The following is a 21,037-nucleotide window of genomic DNA, read 5'->3' as shown; positions in this document are numbered from 1 at the left end:
ACTTCTTCACCTCTGAAAATGTTACTCTCATTTGTAGTAACCTTGTCATCCTTGGGGAACATTAGGGCATTAAAGAAGGTGGGTATAAACCTCTCTAGAGAATCAGGCTCTACTCTGCACATCCACTGCACTTTAATTATAACAGACTCTTTGTAACGAAATGTCATAAGCTACAGCAACTTTAATGAGTAGCATTTTGAACAGTGGAATTTACACATCAGATTTTTTCCATCTTTTTTCTCTCAAAGGATGCACTATGTATATTTTCCGTCCGCTAGAGGATGCCTATTCAAAACAAAGATTTGATTATGCCAAGTTTGTGGGCAGAATCTTGGGACGTGGTATTCTGTGGGCCGGTGGAAAAGAATCGGGATAGGAATCAAGTTCATGGATGCGATTATTAACATTACTGTAGTATGAAGTAGAGCAGGACCACCTGGAGCGATTTTTAATAAGATGAATGCAACACGCCTTGTGAGCAGCGGGACTTTTATTATGTCACAGTCGCCGTCGCAATTTCCTCTTTTTTCGGTCATGAGTATGAGGTAACGCAGCTATGTTTATCATATTAGATACATCTGAGTGTGTTGAAAAACATGTTATGACGTTACTCTCGACAGATGCTATGACACTTGTTGCACACTGCAGTAGGAATGAAGCTTTCTGCTAAATAAAACTCGGAAACGGAGGGTAATGCAGATATGACGCAATTGACAGACGACTCCCTCAGACATTCCGGTTTATTGGTTAAAATAGCTAATTTCTCACGATTTACAAATAGTTGGAAACATTTGGGATATTATAAGTACTCAATTGAACAAAATATATAACACTGGCCTAGGGTTTTTTGGATATTTTACTGAAATTGTTTTACATAGTGCACCTTTAAACCATGCATAGCTTCCACAATTAATTGACAGATTTTTGACCACACCATTCCGTCTGTTCACCAAGACTCTAAACATGTTAACATGAACAGAGAAGCTGTTTTCTATTTCTGAAGTTAAACAGCAGCCCCACATCCAATTAAAATGCTACGTGGGAAGCAAGAGAGAAAAAAAAAAAAAAATTCACACTGCAAAACACTGACAACATTTTGGAACGTTTGATATGCAGTTGGCAAGTTGTAGCGATGATCATCTCCCTCAGATGGGACAGCTTGAAAACCTCATTATCAGTGTGCCAGCAGTATGTGTGGCTGATGATGTTTTACCTCTGAGAGCAAAAATCGATTTTCATCGACATTCACAGAGAAGTACATAAAATATGAGCTATATTATAGTGTTGACTAATAAACAGATTATAGTCAAAAACACTGAAGATAAAAGAAAGCAAATTCATGGCATCCAAAGCTCAAATCCTTAGTTGACTACATTTTTATTAATACAAAAGCACTGCCATTCAGTATGCTTTTCATAAATGATCTCCTCTTCAAAATACATGTGCATTAAAACGCACAAGACATTGTCTGTGTAATCTTAAGCAATGGGACGAGACCGAGGCAGATAAGCTACTGCTGCTAGAGTCTGGTCTTGTTTTCAATGAGGGATTGTCAGAAGAATGCTTTCATCATCCCGAAGGACAAGACAATGAGGACTGTCAATGCCATGTATGAAGATGTGAACTGAACATGGGAGCTAATCAACCTGCTGTTATGTTATTTCAGAGCGTGCCATTGAAGAGATCTTCTGCCTCGAATCACGCTGCAGAAACACACGCTGGGCCTCAGAGGAGGCCTCGGGTATAAGCTTGCTCCTGTGAGAATTTATGGAAGATTCACTGCTAGCCTGAAGGGAGAGGATGGGGGTTCTGGTAAAAATTTTGGTCCTTGAATGAGTGTTGACAGTAGCATGACTAGTATAAACATGAATCAGACTGGGCTTTTGATAAAGCTCTTTGAGCAAAGTGTTATTACAACAGTTTTCTGCAGTGAAGGTGGGTGTTTAGGTGTGTCCTTCTCTTTCAAACGCAAGCTGCTTGACGTATTATTATGACAGCGGCTCCAAAAGTTGAACTATTGTGAGAAGACGCAAGAATGCAGGGTAATTAAAGAATATTCTGAGTTCAATACAAGTTAAGCTCAAACAACAGCAATTGTGGCATGCCTCCAAAAATAATGGGGTACTCACAATGGAAGCTAATGTAACCAGTTTTTGGAGGTTTTAAAAGCAGAAATGTGAAGCTTAAATTTTATAAAAGCACTTTCATTCATTCATCAGTTACTTTTTCAATTGGTTTAGGGTTTTATGGTCTTAAAGGGATAGTTTACATAAAAAAGAAAATTACCCTATGATTTATTCATCCCCAAGCCACCCTAGGTGATTAGGACTTTTTTCCCCAATCGTATACTAAGACTTAAATAATAAATAAAAAAAAGTGCATCTTCCATTTTAAAAGTAATCCACACTGCTCTGGGAGGTTCAAGGGATAGTTCACCCTGAAATGGAATTAAAGTCATCTTTTATTCGCCCTGCTGTTGATTCAATACCCTATGTCCTTCTATCCCTTTTGGACCTCAAAAGCAGAAATCTTAAAAAAATAGTCCTGCCCGCACTCCTTCCTATAATGGCAGTGGATAGCGACCAGGTTAAAATGTTACAAAAATGATACAAAAGTATGACACGATACGGTGAGAGTCGCGCCATATGTGGAAAGTGCCTAGGAGGCATACCGTAAAGCTTTGCGAGAAATAAACTATTATTCAGTCAAAACACTGAGCTCAGCCGTTACTCTGCGCGCGTTCCTGACTAGTACGAACCGTCAGCAGGCGCGGTGCACCGTGCTCATGCTCACGCACTATTGTCATGACAACTGTACACAATATTCACTTCAGGAGGTTTTATTATTAGTATTGTATTATTTTTTATCATAAATATATAGAAAAGACGAGTCGCGTTTTTTTATTTTTAAGTTGCGTTTTTTCTCCTTCTATTGAGCCTGATTTCTCTAAATGTTGTGTGTGTGTTTATCTTGGGTGCCATGATAATAGTGTATGAGCGCCGCGCCACGCCTGCTGAGGACCGTTGGTTGAAGTCACTACAGGAACACACACAGAGTAACGGCTGAGCTCAGTGTTTTGACTGAATAATAGTTTATTTCCCGCAAAACCTTACAGTATGCCTCCTGGACACTTTCCATATATGGAGCGCGTCTCACTGTATCATTGTGTCATACTTTTGTATAATTTCTGTAATGTTTTAACCTGGTCGCTATCTACTGCCATTATAGGAAGAAGTGCGTACAGGACTATTTTTTTAAGATTTCTGCTTTTGAGGTCCAAAAGGGATAGAAGGACATAGGGTATTGAATGAATAAAAGATGACTTTAATTTCATTTCAGGGAGAACTATCCCTTTAATAAAGGCCTTCTGACGCAAATCAATGGGTTTTTGTAAGAAAAATATCTATATTTAACATTTAAAATATCCATGTTCCGACAGACCACCATCTGTAACCAGTGTGCCGATGAAGTTGTGGTGTGAACTGCGAGAGGCGTTACAGTTTCTTCATAAGGTAAATATGGAAGGCGGTCCACCGGAAGCTAGATATTTTACTTTATAAAATTTTAAATATGGATATTTTTCTTACACAAACGAATAAATTCCCTTCGGGAGGCCCTCCCGGATAAATCACCTCCCGGAGCCGTGTAGATTACTTTTATAATGGATGGATGCACATCAAATTTAGGGCTGCCATTCACTGCCATTTTAATGCTTGGATTAGCCAGGACATAAAACTCACATGTATTGTATTCATTCATTCATTTTTTTTTTTTTTAAGAAAAGACGAGTGGAGCTAAAATGTTATAGTAGTCAACAAATTCTCGATTGTTTGAGACTTGTACTGATCCTGGAACTTTCCTTTAAGGTGTTTAACTTTGCTTGCAAGCATGTAAAGTAACGTTGACCAGTTTGATTTAATAAACTTTACTTTCTTAACATTTATATGAGGTGTGATCATGAGGTCACTGCACTATTGACAGTGTGTTTGACTGAAGTATGAAAGTGAAGTCTGAGTTATGAGCAAACAAAGCACTCTGAAAAGTTGAGAAGATTAATGACTGTATGTTTGCTGTAAAGCTCCTGGGTAAAAAGTTCACATGTGTTAGGACGCTGGAAGCTCCACCCACCATAAATTTATGACATGTCCCTGGATCTGTGCGCTGCCAAGTTTCGCAACGCTTGTTTTCCTTTCCATGCTCCTATAAAAATGAATTGCCTTTTGATTTGACCATAACACAAGACCTGGTAGGTTCTTTTGAATCTGTAATCTGATACTACAACTGGACAGATTGAGCTTCAAGAAAAGGAATTTTACGCCTGCTGCAATATAGGAACAGCTGGAATACTGGAATTGAGACTTAATCTTGAGGCTTGATTACACAAAGCATCAGTGCTATTGGGAAAGAGCCATAAACTGATATTTCTACACATACAACAGTCCCAAATGGCTACATTTATACAATTAAACCACTTGTCTGAATATATGCAAATGTTTCTACAGATTACTTTTCCCCTGAACTGCTTCCAAGATTTTTTTTTTTTTGTCACTTTGGGGATTTATGTAATCAGTTCTCCTAAAGTCTACTTATTTTGTTTGATAGTTATAGCTGTATGTCTTTAAAATAATTGCCAGTTGGGTTGATATTTTGTTATATAATACAAATAGATTCAAGTTTGGCTAAAGTATCTAGATTACAACATTTTTACGGGTACCTACACAATATAAAAAAGATTTTATGGATAAAAAAGGAGAATTATTTAACGAAGTGAACATAGCGAACTGGCTTCTCAAAAGCAATCCAATCCAATTTATGATTGCATACATTTTGCATAGTTCCACTGAAATTAGAGTAATCGCAGCATTCATTAATGTAGAGTAAACTCTAGTGTGTAGGCATCCTAAAAAATCAATTTTAGCTAATATTATCAACATTTTCGGTTGAATATCTTTTAAACACTCTTTCTGGGCAATACACACAGAGCATTTCTGGGAAATCGGTGCTAAGAAAAAAAAAAAGTTTCCTTTTATTGGTCCAGAAAGCCGCAATCTGTTTGCTATAAATTAATAAGGATTTTTGTATCCACTGAGTCTGTGCATGTCCTTTGTTCTTCTCTCTGTTCATAAATTGTTCCATCAACACGTTACAGTTATATATGTTTTGGTCTCCCCTAAAAACCAACTCAACATTCCCAGTCAGAGTTAGTTATCTGTTTTTTCCCATCACTTGATCATCAATTCGGCCAACCCCAAACTAATATCCAGGTCTTTTCCCATTCACATCTGGCCTGTATCACAGTTCACCAAAGGCTATCTCCTGCTTGAACGCCACAAGATAAATACACTGCATTTCACCCTGTACCATCTAAATCCCTCAATCCATGTTTTGGATTTCTTCCAGAGAGCACTCTCTCAGTGCACTCAAGAGTTTCACAGGCAAGGCATGCCCCTTTCAACAAGACAGAGATATGACCTGGAAGCCATTAGACGTGTGTAAACAGTTCATAGAATGAAATCAGGCTCATAAATCAAAGCTGAAATTTTGACAAAGTGCAAGTGAGTAGAAGAACATGCAAATAAATACATTTAAATTCTGTCATCCGTATAAGAGTCCAAAGAAAAGATAAAAACACAGACAATTTCTCACAGACACAGACAAGAGGTGTCCGATTCATCTTCAACATACGACAAGCCTTTATAATAGCTCGCCAAAAGTGCTATATTTTCCACAATGATGTGTCATTACACAAATGGACCCTACATAAGAATCACTTGGATGTCACAGCTGCTTTTACAGTAAGACCGCTTTGAAAGTCTTATTGATCCAAACACTCATTTTCCTTTACAATTTCATGTTTACAACCTCAAGAAATATTGGCAAACTTAACTACCATAGACTGTCCTCAGTTCCTCCGGACATTTCATTTCAACAAGACTCCTTTTAGTCCTCTGTGTGCTTGAGAAGGAAAAGGAAAATTTAAGAGCTAGGGTAATATCAAAATAAAGATTATTACTAAAAACATGAAATGAAGGCTGCATTCCATTAATTTTATGACCAAATGCATTTTTTAAAATTCCCCTGACAGTTATAAACACTAAAATAAATCAAGGTAAGGTTTCGTTCGAATGACGTCTGGCATGATATGAGTGCTCATGTTTAAACCTGTCCATCAAAGGACAGCATGACTGACAGGTCCATTGGACAGTCTAGTAGAAAAGACAAGTCAGCAACGAACCATGATCGCAAGCTAGTAAAATTATGCTGGAAGCAGTTTAGTTATTAGCCAGTCAGCAAATAGTACATAAGTCAAGGACTCTAATGGACATCTCATAAAGCAACATACACCAATCAGGCATCAAATTAGGACCACCTTCCTGTGTTGGTCCCCCTTTTGCTGCCAAAACAGTCGTGACCCGTTGAGGCATGGACTCCACTGAAGGTGAAGGTGAGCTGTGATATCTGGCACCAAGATGTTAGCAGCAGATCCTTTTAAGTCCTGTAAGTTTTGAGGTGGGGCCTTCATGGATTGGACTTATTTGTTCAGCAAATCCTACAGATGCTTGATCGGACTGAGATCTGAACACATCAAACTCGTTGGGCTCCTCAAACAAATCCTGAACCAAATTTGCTTTGTGGCAGGGCGCATTATCCTGCTCAAAGAGGCCAAAGCCACCAGGGAATACTGTGCCCACTGTTGGTCCTTTCAGTGGTGGACAGGGGTCAGCATAGGCACCCTGACTGCCTGGTCTGTGGCTATGCAGCCCTATATGCAACATTCTGTGGTGCACTGTGTATTCTGACACCTTTCTATCAGAACCTTTCTTGGTTCCCCAAGGAACATTTCACTGACCAGTTCTTAAAACAACCATAAATATTTTAATGATCTAATATTTTTCAAAATAAAGAATCTTTTGTACAATGGAAAGGTTCCATGGATGTTAAAGATTCTTTATGGAAACATTGATGCCAATAAAGAACCTTTATTTTTTTATTGATGAATAAAACATCTACATCAGTAGAGGTTCAAAATGTATCATGTTGCCTTTCTAAAATAAATTCCACACTTGTTGTTTTCACCTCACAAAGTCAACTATAAATCATCAAGTCAAACATAAATCATGCACTACTGTTCAAAAATCAGTCAGTAAACTTTAAAATGTATTTGAAGGAAATCTCTTATGCTCATCAAGGCTGAATTTATTTGATTAAACACAAATATTCTGAACTATTCATACAATTTCATATAATAATTTTCAAATTTTCTATTGTAATTTATTTCTGTAACTGCATTAGAACTGCATTCTACCATCTTAAAAATATATCTAAATTATGGCGCATGCTTTCAATGCAAAATGCTGAACAGTTAGTACATGCGTTCATGAGCTCAAGGCTAGATTATTGTAATGCTCTACTGGGTGCTTGCCCTGCTCGCTTAATAAACAAACTCCAATTAGTCCAAAACGCAGCAGCTCGAGTTCTTACTAGAACCAGGAAGTACGATCATATTAGCCCAGTTCTGTCAACACTGCACTGGCCAATATTAAAAGTCGTATAAATTCTAAAATTTTGCTTATTATTTACAAAGCACTAAACGGTTTAGCTCCCCAGTACTTGAGTGAGCTCTTAACACATTATACTCCATCATGTCTATTGCGGTCTCAAAACTCTGGCCCGTTGATAATACCTAAATAAACTGCAGGCGGTTGATCTTTTCCCTATTTATCACCTAAACTCTGGAACAGCCTTCCTAGCATTATTCGGGAAGCTGACACACTCAGTCAGTTTAAATCTAGACTAAAAACACATCTCTTTACTATGGCATACACATAGAGCATTTTTTTTTTCTTCCATTATTCAACTTAATTGACTGATTGCCCACATGGAAAGAACCTATATGAGGATATATGCGCATATATGAAACATATATGCAGTTTATATGTACATATATGCTGCGTATATGCACATATATGATAATATGTATGCTGCATATATGAACATATATAATATGTATGCTGCATATATACACATATATGATAATATGTATGCTGCATATATGCACATATATTCCACATATAGGTAAAATTGAGGTGCATATATGTGCATATCAGGCCATATAGGTCTCCTGTATTGCTTCTTTATATCCACATATAAGCCATATATACAAGATATGTCTCAGCTCATGGCAGGATCCGGTCATGTTAGGCTGCATTAACTAGGTCAGCCGGAACCGGGAACACTTCCCATAACACCTGATGTACTCGTTACATCATAAAAAGAGTGGCATCTACGCTAATGTTAGTTTCTCTGTTTATCCCGAGGTTTACTGCTGTCGGACGGTTTTAGGCCGTGTCCGGATCCGATGGTGGACCTGCGCCCAGACATGACCATTGCATCCTGGAGTGTCTGCTGAGCTCGTGTCAATTGGTGTCTCCTCTGAATTTGCCTCACCAGCACGTCATCCTCAATAAACCCGACTCCGGTGTGACGACTCTAATCTTTCAAATATTCATACTCTTGTCTAATCGACGCTAGCCTGACGTGGTCATACTCAATTCTAGTAAGAATATGAGTCTGAAACTGCTCCATTGGGCTGTGATTATGCGGCGTGTTTCAACCGAACCAGGAAAGACATAAATTGGTTAGACCAACAACCAATCAGAGCAACGAAGCGACATCAACGGAGCTCAACTGCACTGTGTTGCCAAGTCCACGTTTTTTTCCGCGGGTTGTTTTCTGATTTTATATGTTTTAATGATTTTATTGGTCCTAACAGTTTCTGAAATTTTTCCCCCCAAATTATTTCTTTTTTGTCACTGTGGGCACCTAAATTGAGGTCCCCATGAGAAAACAAACGTATAAATCATACAGAATGATTTTTGTTTTGTTGTTGAAAATTTAAAGCTACACTGTGTGACATTTTCCCCCATCTAGCGGTGTAAAGGTATATGACCATCCAGTGAATAATAGTTTCTGTTTCTCACAATTCTAAATTTCGTTTCAACTCCTATGGTGGCCGATTTAGTCCAAGATTAACATGGCAATTCCCCTCTTTACATTCGACACTGTGCCATTGAGTGTTAAAATGTGAAAGGCGAAGCTTGAATTTACGGGTATGTTCCTCTTTGGCTAATGTACTTTCAAGATGGAGGAGCAACATGGCGACCAGCATTCGAACCCCTCACCTGTATGTATTTTCAATGGCATATTATAAACTTACGAGAATATTTTATTACTTGAAAGAAGTAAATACACATTAATAAACACATATATTTTTGAAATAACTAAGTGTTTTTAGCTTAGAATAAACTAAAAAAGTTACACAGTGTAGCTTTAAGTTTTCTGTAATATAAAAACTATTATGTCTATGGAGAGGGCCCCACAAAGATAGCAAACCTCTGTGTGTGTGTGTGTGTGTGTGTGTGTGTGTGTGTTTATAAAAAGGGTGATTTCAAAAATATATATGTAAAAAGATGATGTCATGTCTGCTTCTTGGTTTCCAAAAACAAAAACAGCTACCTTGAGTTTATGTTCTATTGCTGAATACACAGCTAATCCTTCTTACCCTAACTCAACCCCAAAAGGCTTACTAAATGATATTAAAAGTTAGCCATGGCTTTCCTTGCTTGAATAAATTACAGCAATTCATGAATTCTTAGCAAATAATTGGCCACCAGTTTCTCCCCAGAGAAAGTCTCATGAATACAGTTTGTGTGTCAATGTCTCTGCTAAATTACAGCAGCAGGTCCCAATAGCACAGACAATCTTCGTCTTGTCTCCAGAGCTATCAAAGACTAATCAGAAGAACTCTGAAGAAAAAGGCTTTAAATAATGTGATATTGGTTATGATCAGATGGGAACCGTCAGGGCCTAAGCTATTGCAAAAAAAAATGTTTACAAACTTTTAAATATATATATATATATATATATATATATATATATATATATATATATATATATATATATATATATATATATATATATATATATATATATATTTTTTTTTTTTTTTTTTTTTTTTTTAACCAAAATGTCATCAGTTCTAATGTTATTTTAGGAATTTATAATTTGACAACAAACATCTAAATCTTTTGGAGGAAATAAACCCTTCTAATCTGCCACTTCAGTTTGTGTTGTGTAGGATATGAGGTTTTTATATAGAGACATACTATATAGATTTTTCCACCTAATGCTTTCAGTTCTCTGATTGGTGGTACAGCTGTGAAATTCCAGAGCGATAGCAAGTATTAATAGGGAGACTAATTTCAAGGAAAATTTACCAATCACATAGTCCCTTTTAATGGGTGGGGCTTGTTATCGCTGAGTTTATGATGCGTTCCTCCCGTTGTAAGGAATTTAATCGGGAGGAAAACCTATGATAAAATAAACGATTCACTCTGGAAACCACAAGCAACGTTAACAAGTTAGACATCGTTGCTAAATTATTATCCACGCCATTTGCAGGATGTTTTTTTTTTGCAAGCACATTTCTCTGAAAATAAGTTTCCAAAGAGGCTGCAGAACTACTAGTGACTTTTTAAAGACGTTATCAAAAATGATAAGAAATAGAATAATGTTGAAAACACAAGGAGAAGGACAAGTTTATTGAAAACATTTTGCATCTATATTGACTTACCTCTCTGATTACTGACATGGCTGAAGTAATTTGGACAGGGGATTGTGACTATCTCTCCAATCCTGGCTGATGGCCAACACGCTAGATCCCATTCACCTGTGCAACCTTACCAAAGAAATGCAAAAGAAAAACTGATTAGGAGATGGAAACTGACAAAACACTGCCACCTAATCATGTTTTAATTGGTGATAGGGTCTAGATTGTCCCATTAATTGGCCAATAGAATCATGTACAGTTATTTTGGTTCTTGACACATAAAACTTCCATAAAAACATTCCATTTTCAACTGTGTTCTGATCAGTTCTAGAATTAAAAATGAAATAACATGCCACGTTTAAAGTGTGTTACACCATTTGATTTGGTGAACTGGCTTGATTCCATTTAATTCTACCTTCCAATTTTAAAATCCAACTGATATGAGATTTATACTGGGCTACCTGACAAAGAGAAACCCATTAAACACAATGCCACAAGAGAGCGCTTTATCAAAATACATCTCACAGTCTGAGGAGATCAGTTTGCATATTGGTCCAAGATATATTACTCAGGGGAGATTTGTCATTGAGATTTTCATCACAAGACAACACAGACGACAGCACACAACCTTTACACACTAGCTCAAAGATAATCAGACATCAGTTTCATACATCTAGCTTTTGTAATTGCTTCGTCCATTAAGAACTAAATCAATATGAGATTAGGCAGGAATAGGCAGCATTTCGGTTTGATGAGGTGCATGCCCAATAGTCAGGCACTGAAGCTCTTGGTGAAGTCCACATACTAAGACACTTATGAGTTTAATTTACTAGCTTTTCTACACACACAAATCCATGTTCATGATTCCGGTAATTAAGGTTATTTGAATTTGCAATTAAATGCGTTATCATAGCTCATTTGTGGTTATTGTCCTCCGTGCCAGTCTGGATAAAACCTGGTATCACTGGGGACCTTTTCCCCCATGTTTTTCATTATAACAGCAGAATCAGACTTTAATATTGAGGTGAAAAAAAGCACAATTCATATAATTTCAGTTATTTTTAGCAGACAAAAAAGCATCATTAGCTGGAAAAGGGGCAGGCTGGGGACTAAAAAACAGAGAATGTGACAGCGTGTGAATCTGGGCAGATCTGAATTCGGTGGGTAGCACATGGATTTGCTCTCTGAACAAAGTCTAATATCTAATCGATGGAAAATAATGCATAAAAAAGAAAGAATTTGTTGGTTTACTAAGACACTGCACTGAAACAACCACTGGTTAAAAATCAGGTAATGACAGTGAAACAAATGAAACGCCTGATGTGGTGAAAATCACACTGCCCGATTCAAATGACATTTCTGCATAATTAGCCAGTGTGTAGCCTCTTCTAAAACCGAATAAGTTATGACCCAGACAAGCAAACACAAAACAACTATTATCTGTCCAATCCACAGTATCTATAGTAATGAGAAGAGAGGTTTGAGCTGACTGCAGTCTGTGGGAAGATGAGAGGGAAAAAATATTGACACCTTTGCAGCTATGCAGATAAGCAGCAAAGCTTTTTTGTAGCTATTTAATAAGATCTTAAAACACTTCAAATGTTGGCTTTATTAGGCCAACATCATATTCCATATTTTTCAGCTTTATGTAGTGCTCATGTATGGCTTTCTAGTTGGAAGTGATTACACTCAAAACAGACACAATCACATAACTTGTTTTTTAATAGACCATTGCATTATATGTAATTTTACTCAGTAAAAAAACTTTTCCAGAAGTCCCTGTGTAATGCATCACATATTATTATATTCATATAAATATAGTTTTGCTACGTTTTGTTATCAGCAATGTACATTAGCGTGTTTTGTGTTATTTAGTTAAAGGGATACTTCAGCGCTGGGATGATGAATGTGTATTATTTAAACTGGTTCATGTATGTAGAAGAAATGTGAAATAATATTTGAATTTGGTGCCTTCTAGACTGAGAAAAGACAGAAAACGCATTTTTGTCTCATGTGGATAAAAAGACAACTCCCAGAATGCACTTGCTTCGATGCCCAACAAGGCCACCCCCGAAGTCACCGCTACAGGTTATAACTTGCCCACCATGACCCCGCCCCCACTGTCGTTTTGAATTTCATAGTAATAAAATCATTTTGTTCAGTTAGAGAACAGGCACTACAATTAAAAACTGAACATATCTGTTAAGCACTTTTACAAGCTGATTGTATGGAAATGTGTGTTGGCAGTGCCTGTACACAACCATCCTATAATGATAAAAATCCACCAAGTGTTTTTTTTTAAATCTCCTAATAAGTTTTCCCCCGTCTCAAATCGAGCCGTTCGATGTGTGACGTCACATGATCGGACACCCCTCCCATGACCGTTGATTGACAAGCAGCGTTTCATCTTAGACCTGCCCTAAGCGAGCTCAAGCTATCATTGTCATAGTCTGCTGTTGTATAAGTAGAGACGCTGGGGCAGAATGGCGTCTAAACGATTGTGGTGTTCTGTTCTTGGGTGTAATAATGAACACAGCAGTCATTCTGATGTTTCTAAATCCGAATCACTGAAGACACAGTGGCTGAGTTTTGTTTTCGTCGATGCTTTTATGTCTGCGCAAACCACAAAGCATTTCTCACCAGACTGCTTTATAACTGAGGTAGTATAAGGCAAGTTTGGCTAAGAAGCTGCTCCTGGATTCAGATCTGTACCAGCTCTTCGTGTTCCTGCTGCATCTCCAGAAGAAGTGAGTGTAGTTTGAAACGCTTGCACGCTTCACGATGAATGCAGCTAAAGTTTACAGGGTAAGTTAAAATACGGCAGGCTTTCTATGTATGACAATATAATTCATAATCCCACATTTATAATGAAACACGTGTTATGGTTGTGTTATTACAAACTCTGTACGCTGTTTTTAAAAGTAACGTGGACGTGGTAACACTAACCTTAAATAAGTACATCTTAATAAGTAAATAGTTTATATAAGTCTGTTACTGTAAAAAAAAATGCTATATATATGCATTGCTGTAATAACTGTTGTAACAGTTATTACAACAATGCATAGATAACGTTATGCATCACTGACAAACCGACATTAACAGGAAAAAAAAGTTTTTATTGGCATTAGCTGTAACAATCTGTAAATGAACTAACATATACATCAGTAAACACATAGCATTCGCACTAACATTACTCTGCCAGTACATAAAGATAGATCAAAGTGACATTAGGTTAACAAACCATTCAGAAACTTCCTGTTTAGCCTTAAATGTCAAATTTCGTTGTCGTCTTGCCCCGACTCCGGTTCAAACTGATAAAGTTGCACAGATCTGTCCTCAGAGACTCACGTTTGGCCTCTACTGTTGTCAAGGGCAACACTCCTCCTGCGGCCCACAGAACAGATGGGCGGGGTCATTCATCATTTAAAGCCGTATACACTGAAATGGCTTGGTGAAAACAGAGCTGTTTTTGTCCAGGTAAAACGAGTGTTTTCTTACAATACTAATGAGAATTTTGAATTAAATTATATTACAAAGTTTTCATTTAAACACTAAAGAATCATATTAACTTGTATAAAAATGGCATTATATGATCCCTTTAAATAAAGTGTGAGTGAGCCGAACGAAAATCACGGCACAAGCGCAGCAGGAGTCAGATTACATTCATCACGAGAGCGAAGAGCTGAGCAGAGCTGAGGTAAGCACGGGATACATTTACACCGCATGTTCAGTCTGGCGCGTTTTCAGTTCATGCGTATGGAAGCTTAACTTTCATAGGAATTCATTTGAAAAGTTGAAACACTCACTTTGCTCCACACCGCCCAGTTATGAATGTCCGAGCCGAGCGCGGCCGTGCGCATTTACATTCTGTGAGCGAGATCAAATCCCTGTGGGCGGGTTGAAAACATGCCGAACTAGCTCCTTTTATTGGCTGTAGTCTCTATCCAAAAATTCCTCCGATGACGCAAAATGACAATATTTGTGTCATCGGAGGATTTTTTCCAAAAATAAAATACATAATTCTCTCATCTCAGGAGGATATGACGGGGGAAAGTGCAATAATTTTGAATATACTACTGGGTTTCTACTGATACAAAGCTTAATGCTATTTGCTGAAGTAAATGCTTATAGCATGTTGCCCTGATGGTGTTTTGTCTTTGTGCGTATGATCTTGTGCACCGTCTACACACAAGTACTGGACATGTCTTTTGGACAGGCCACTGATGATTCATCAGGTATTGTGGATATCCGTACATTCTAAGGTAAAAAAGTAGATTTTGATAACCACTGCTGTACATTTAACAGGATTGTTTAACAGCATATATCCCCAATATAAAGGAATCACTTTCTTTACATGCATACAATTTAGTATGGCGTGACGGATATGCAGTGTACACACCTGACGTGATGTTTTCCAGCTTGGACAAACACTCCACTTTCTCGGTTTCCAGCTCCCACATGATCTCACACATCTGGACAGACGGCATCTGTTTAAATCAATAACACAATTATAACAAGATTCTGACATGAGATATGTTTTCTTACAATAAAATATATTTTCTTTTTTAAAGTTAAAAAGAATACTACATCACATTTCTGAATGCAATAGATCTTTGATCACATTACAAGCTGAAACATAATTACTGTTTGAAGAGAACGAAGTGAACTGGTGCACATGGGACACTGCCTCTCCCTTTTCCTAAGTGTCATAGTTGTTTGATGAAGGGTAGGACAATTTATGATGTTCCTTCAATTTTGCATAGCAACTTAACAAGTGTAGCATACCTAAACTGTGCTGAACTCTAAATAATGTCCCCTTTTCGCCTCTGTCGATCCCTAAAGAACTAAACTCTAGACATGGAAAAACTTTCTTTTTTTAAAAATCCCAATATAAATTATTTGTATTAAAGCTGTCTCTGCAGCTGTATCCAATTTTCCCTAAAAATGTAGGCTGTATTGTATAGGAATATGCTCTTATGGATTCCTAGAGCACCAGAGGACAGTGAGATTTATGGCAGGTACTCTGGCAGATGAGGCCATTGAGAGGTGGCATCAATCAAAATTTCACTGTAGAGCTATAGGTACTCCCAAACCAGACTGCTTAAAGAAAGTATGACCATCTGGTTCAAATGTTACCCCGGTCAGTATATATGATCTACAGCAGTGTTTTACAACTTGTTTTGCCCATCAAAAAGGCCCAAAAGTGCCTTCAACACTTGGTACCTTTTAACTTGGCTGAATATCATTTCTAAACAGAAACAAAAAAACGATTGATATGGGTGAAAACACATCTTGTAACACATAAACTGAAATAAATGTCATACACTAAATATAAAACTTAGCATATATTATTGTTTCTTTCTCTGCTTTATAAGCAGAATCTAAATCTTTTTGCTACAGATCTACTGGACCGATCGTGTGATTGAATCTGCATCTTTTGGTTTAAACCGGTTGAATATGCATCTTTACAATATTTCACATATGTGCCCTGAGCAAACAACAGCATTCTTTTAAACATATACTGTACTGCGTAGGGTTACATATTCACAATTGGATTCAGTAGCACGGTGAGCTGTACTGTATAGAGACATGAGTCACTACATTCTGCAGTGAGGAAGGAGTTATGATCAAGGACAGTGCTCGCATGGACACAGGGATGAACAGAGAAGAAAATGAGGGTTGTTACCATGGCGTCACAAAAAGAGAAGAAAACCATTCGATTTCACACTTTCAAATAGTATGATCAACATTATGACAACCAGTTTTGATGGTGAACATATGCCTAGATGTGACTATAGAGGAATCTGGGTAACACTGCTATTGTGAATGTACTGTTTTCACTCTTAGTATCAGTCGAAAGAACCAAATCTAAAGGATTTCAAAGTAAATAGACAGGCAATTGATTTTCCTGGTTAACCTGCAGAAATGAGATTTCTAACATTACCAGGAGGCAACATAGGCTAATAATATAAAGCATTATTTTAACATTTCAGTATTTTTTTTAATTTTTTTTATTAGAAAATGCTACCTAAATGCAAACTAAGGGAGTGCTTAACGTAATTCACTAAACAAAGCTTAATTTATTTTGATGGAAATCTGACATCCACACTTGCCATGCAAATGCTGCCTACACAAAATGCCATAAACTATCAGGCTGTAAATGACACTGCAAGCTGCCGACATAGGCTGATTATCATTAATGCTTTAATAATAATATTTTGAATAGCATATGCTTTATCAAAATGTAAGAGAAGTGAAGTTCTCTTATCCAGACAATTATGTCCAGTCAGCCTAGAATTGATCTTATTGGATTAAATTCTGACGGATAGCCTGCAGGGACGTTTAAATTAAACTTGTCAATGTAATAGCCTAATTTCAAACAGACTCATTAAATGAAGTTTAATTCAATTTAGTTACAAAATGCTGCCGTGTAGCCTATAAGACCAAACACACATGAGCAGCTGCTGAGACAGAAGACCGACTGTTTGAGGCATTTATTAAAACTTAACGTGGCTTTCACATTTTAAACGCAAACATTCATCAATGAGAAAAAGAAGAATGAAAAAGTACCCAATCTACCTATAAATCCTTGGACCTGACACATTTGTTTGAGGACTGGGTGTGTTAAATAGCCTACTTCTTTGCTTTTCTTTCGTCAATGACTAATTAGCTACATGGGAAACCGGATGAAATAAAGTGTTGATACTCACAGGTCCTAACGAGCAGGCAAGATATAAAATCAGCATTCGTTTATATATATCCATTTCAGCCTATTAGGCAGTTGCATGAAACCGTTTCGCAACAGTAGCTACCGATGCACGGAGACAAGTTGACGGCAGAAAAGTAACTGACAAAGAATCCGAAGCGTCAGTCAACTATGCGCTGCGGGCGCTCCGGTGCACGTGGGTTCACCAGTCGTACTACGCCGCGAGACCTGTCCATGTTTCTCCTTCCTTCATCCAAAAAAAACACACTTTTTTCATTCACAACTGGCGCTCGCACAAACCACGTAGCCTACACATGACATGCGCGAAGTGCTTTGTATGCCCAAGGCTGTCGATCCACGTCCTAAACCCTCACTTCCAAAGTAGGTGTGTATTTGTGTGTAGCAGCACACTCCTGAAATAACAGCGCTAAATGACTCATTATTTGTCTTAACCTGTCCGCACAGCACAACTACTGCGCTCTTTTCATTTTGGACGCAGATATTGTTCTCTTAGGCTATCTTGTAGGAAACTGTCGCCCAAGGCACTTTTTTTTTGTTGCTCTATTTTCTCTTAAATTATAACGACAACAGAGGCTGTGCTCGCTGCACAATTAAACATCTATAACACAGCTTCTGTTTGCTTCTTATTGAACAGCGTCTGTTAAATTAAGTTATAATTACATTATTTTCTGTAGTTAAATCAGTATGTTCAGTAATATTGTGACATGTGAACAATATTGTTCATGTAAGGCAATAACGCCAATGTAAAAATGTGAGCCCTTGCCTTGCCAATAATCACCAGTAACTCACTGGTGCAAGTGCATCTGGAATTTGTAATAAAGGTCTTCATGGTAATTTCTTTCATTTGTGAAGAAATGTAGAGTTTAATCAAAAGCGGATATGTAAATGCATTTGTGCTTGAAGCATGAAATCATTGATTTTGAAAGTATAATGGAGAGTCTAATATAGAATAGCCAACCCACAGCATCAGCTCTTATGGTCACTTGTTTTTGAAAGAACCAGAAGAACAAGGGAAGTGAATGTGCAGCCTATGCTTAAACATTCAAGGGAAATAGGTTCAATGGTGTCCATGCCCTAAATAACCGATACCTTATCAGGGTTCACATACGCTCAGTTCACTGATCTTTCAAAAAATATATACATACTACATTCCTTCAGATTTACTGCTCATTTACAAAAATTCATTGACTTTATGACATGCTGAGCCAGCACAGAGAATTGCACCCTTCATCATTATTAAAAAAATACTGCAAGCAAAGAATTTATACAACTGGCAAAAAACACTAAAGTCAACAATTTATGCAAAACGTGTGCTCCATTTTTACTATCCAGTTTTAATAGCTAAAACAAAAGGTGAAAAATACTGTAAATTTACCTTGCATTACATGACTTTTCATACACTCCAGCATAATATTGGCAAAAAGATCTGTGAATACAAATATATATATATATATATATATATATATATATATATATATATATATATATATATATATATATATATATATATATATATATATATATAAAGGAAACAAGCAAAAACATCCTGCATTTGTTTGTGTGTGTAATCTTTTTTTGTAATGTGCGTTTAACTCTTGTGAAATATATCCTGTTTTGTTTGGATGAGTCACAGAACGAATCCTAACCATGCATAAAACAGCTGATATGTAAGACAGTGTCATACCTCAAAGTGTTCTGCCAAAAGCTCCTCTTTCTCAATTATGTTATCAACTTCCCTGATCAACAACAACTTACCAAATGCCTTGGCCTGACCTTTACTTTATCCAGTAGTCTTTTTGGGCTGCCAGTCTAAAGAGGAAATATGCTTTCACATGTGGAATGGATGAGCTGAAACCATCTTTGCTTTTGGCCGTGGCTCTGTGATGGAGAAGGAATAAAACACTTCTTATCTCATGCTTCATCTATCACTATCTTCTGGACCCCATCCTCCTTAAGTCCACATCCTGTTCAAAATCTAGAGGTGCGTCTCAATTTGCGTTCTTGTGCACTATTCTATCCCATTTTGTAGAATAATGTGAGCATAGGGTGTTCACATTGAAAATTCCATAAAGGAAAAGTGGACTCTGCTTTCCAGCTTTCCTTATAGCAGAGGGGGAGAGGCTCTCAGACGTTGATGTTGAATGGCAAAATTATAAAATTCATACACTACATAAGTGCCTAGTGTGTCGTTTGAGATACAACTTAGGAAAACAGCACCAGCCTGTCTGAATCAGAACAAACCCTTACTATCAACAAGCAGTCTCATAAATTACACACAGAGGTGACAATGAGTTTAACCTTTGACCATTACTTGTCATGTCCTTTGTGTGAGAGTTTAGAGATTGTGAATAAAGTAGTGGAAATATTGTTTCTTATATATTTTATAAAAGCTTTTTATTTTATATATATATATATATATATATATATATATATATATATATATATATATATATATATATATATATATATATATATATATTATATATATTATATATATATATTATATATATATATATATATATACAACCCATTTATATATATATATATATATATATATATATATATATATATATATATATATATATATATATATATATATATATATATATATAAAGTTGACCTAGACACAAGATGAACAATACAATAATATTGTAGTAATATTAATAATAAAGTCCTCAGATGTCATTATCAATGACTAAAATGTTAAATTGCGGCAGTAGCGTTTGATTGAAACAACAGAGCGTGGTTCTGCGATGTGATAAAAGAGGCATGGTTTCAGTCAGGAATAGCATTGCTATGGAAGCCAGCGAATATTAGCAAATGGCCCTGTCCCAAATGACACCCTAAAGACCTTGGGCCCTATCATACACCCGGCGCAATGCGGCGCCAGGTGGATCGCTAGTGTTTTTTGCTAGTTTCAGCCTGATGCAATTATCATTTTAACACCATTTTATAGAAATTGTATGCAATCGCACCCATCATTCGCCCATGGCTGGTCTTAAAACGAGGTGTTTTAGGTGCATTGTTGGCCCCGTTGCTACTTTAGGCAACTAAAAACGGCCACAGTATTTCCAGTGTTATTAAAGGGGTGGTTCCGTGTTTTTTTTCTAGGCTTGGTTGTGTTTATGGGGCTCAGTATAACATGTCTTAATACTTCTTTTTTTTTAAACAGTGTATTTTTCTTATATTTGACCTTTATTCCACACCGCTGTCTCCACTGTCCTCTGAACGGCTCGTTTGCTTCCTGCTTCTATGAAGTCCATCCCTCCGATAAACGCAATGGTCTAAGATTGGTTAGATGGCCAAATGTAGTTTCATGTATTTTTATTGGCTGAAGTGCCAAGCACAGGTTGTCCGGAAACACCGCCCCTTACCATTACGGGCAGTAGTCACATCTGCGGTGACTAGCAAGGGTTTATGATGTCACCAACCCGGGAAGAAGCTCGTTGTAGTCCAAACCGGACGTTTTTGTAGGCAATAAACTGCCGTAACTTTAAAAGACAATATCTCCGTTTGCATTGAACTTTCAGCGCTGTAACTTTGCAGATGCTGTTTATGCTCGAGCAGCAACATTACACACTAACTAAAGTTAAAAAAAGTGAAATCGCATGCAACCACCCCTATAATAGGGTGTGTAAGTAATATGCGCCACAGCTGGATGCACAACACCTATTTGTTATAGGTTACACACACAGGGATGT

General features: G+C 37.1%; 1 protein-coding gene across 1 annotated transcript in view; it reads right to left on the bottom strand.

The window, feature by feature from the left end:
• vipr1a (vasoactive intestinal peptide receptor 1a) overlaps positions 1-17,853 on the bottom strand; it is a 36,900-nt gene extending 19,047 nt beyond the window's left edge. Inside the window, exons 1-3 of the mRNA XM_067453837.1 lie at positions 17,320-17,853; positions 15,009-15,096; positions 10,634-10,738 (exon numbers count right to left, since the gene is read on the bottom strand). Coding sequence (XP_067309938.1) covers positions 10,634-10,738; positions 15,009-15,096; positions 17,320-17,373 — 247 coding nt within the window. The 5' untranslated portion in view covers positions 17,374-17,853. The remainder of the gene's footprint in view (positions 1-10,633; positions 10,739-15,008; positions 15,097-17,319) is intronic.
• Positions 17,854-21,037: the final 3,184 nt, after the last annotated feature.

The sequence above is a fragment of the Pseudorasbora parva genome, chromosome 9 (genome assembly GCF_024679245.1).
Source record: "Pseudorasbora parva isolate DD20220531a chromosome 9, ASM2467924v1, whole genome shotgun sequence".
Lineage (NCBI taxonomy): Eukaryota > Metazoa > Chordata > Actinopteri > Cypriniformes > Gobionidae > Pseudorasbora > Pseudorasbora parva.
This window is presented reverse-complemented; position numbering and strand designations above follow the sequence as displayed.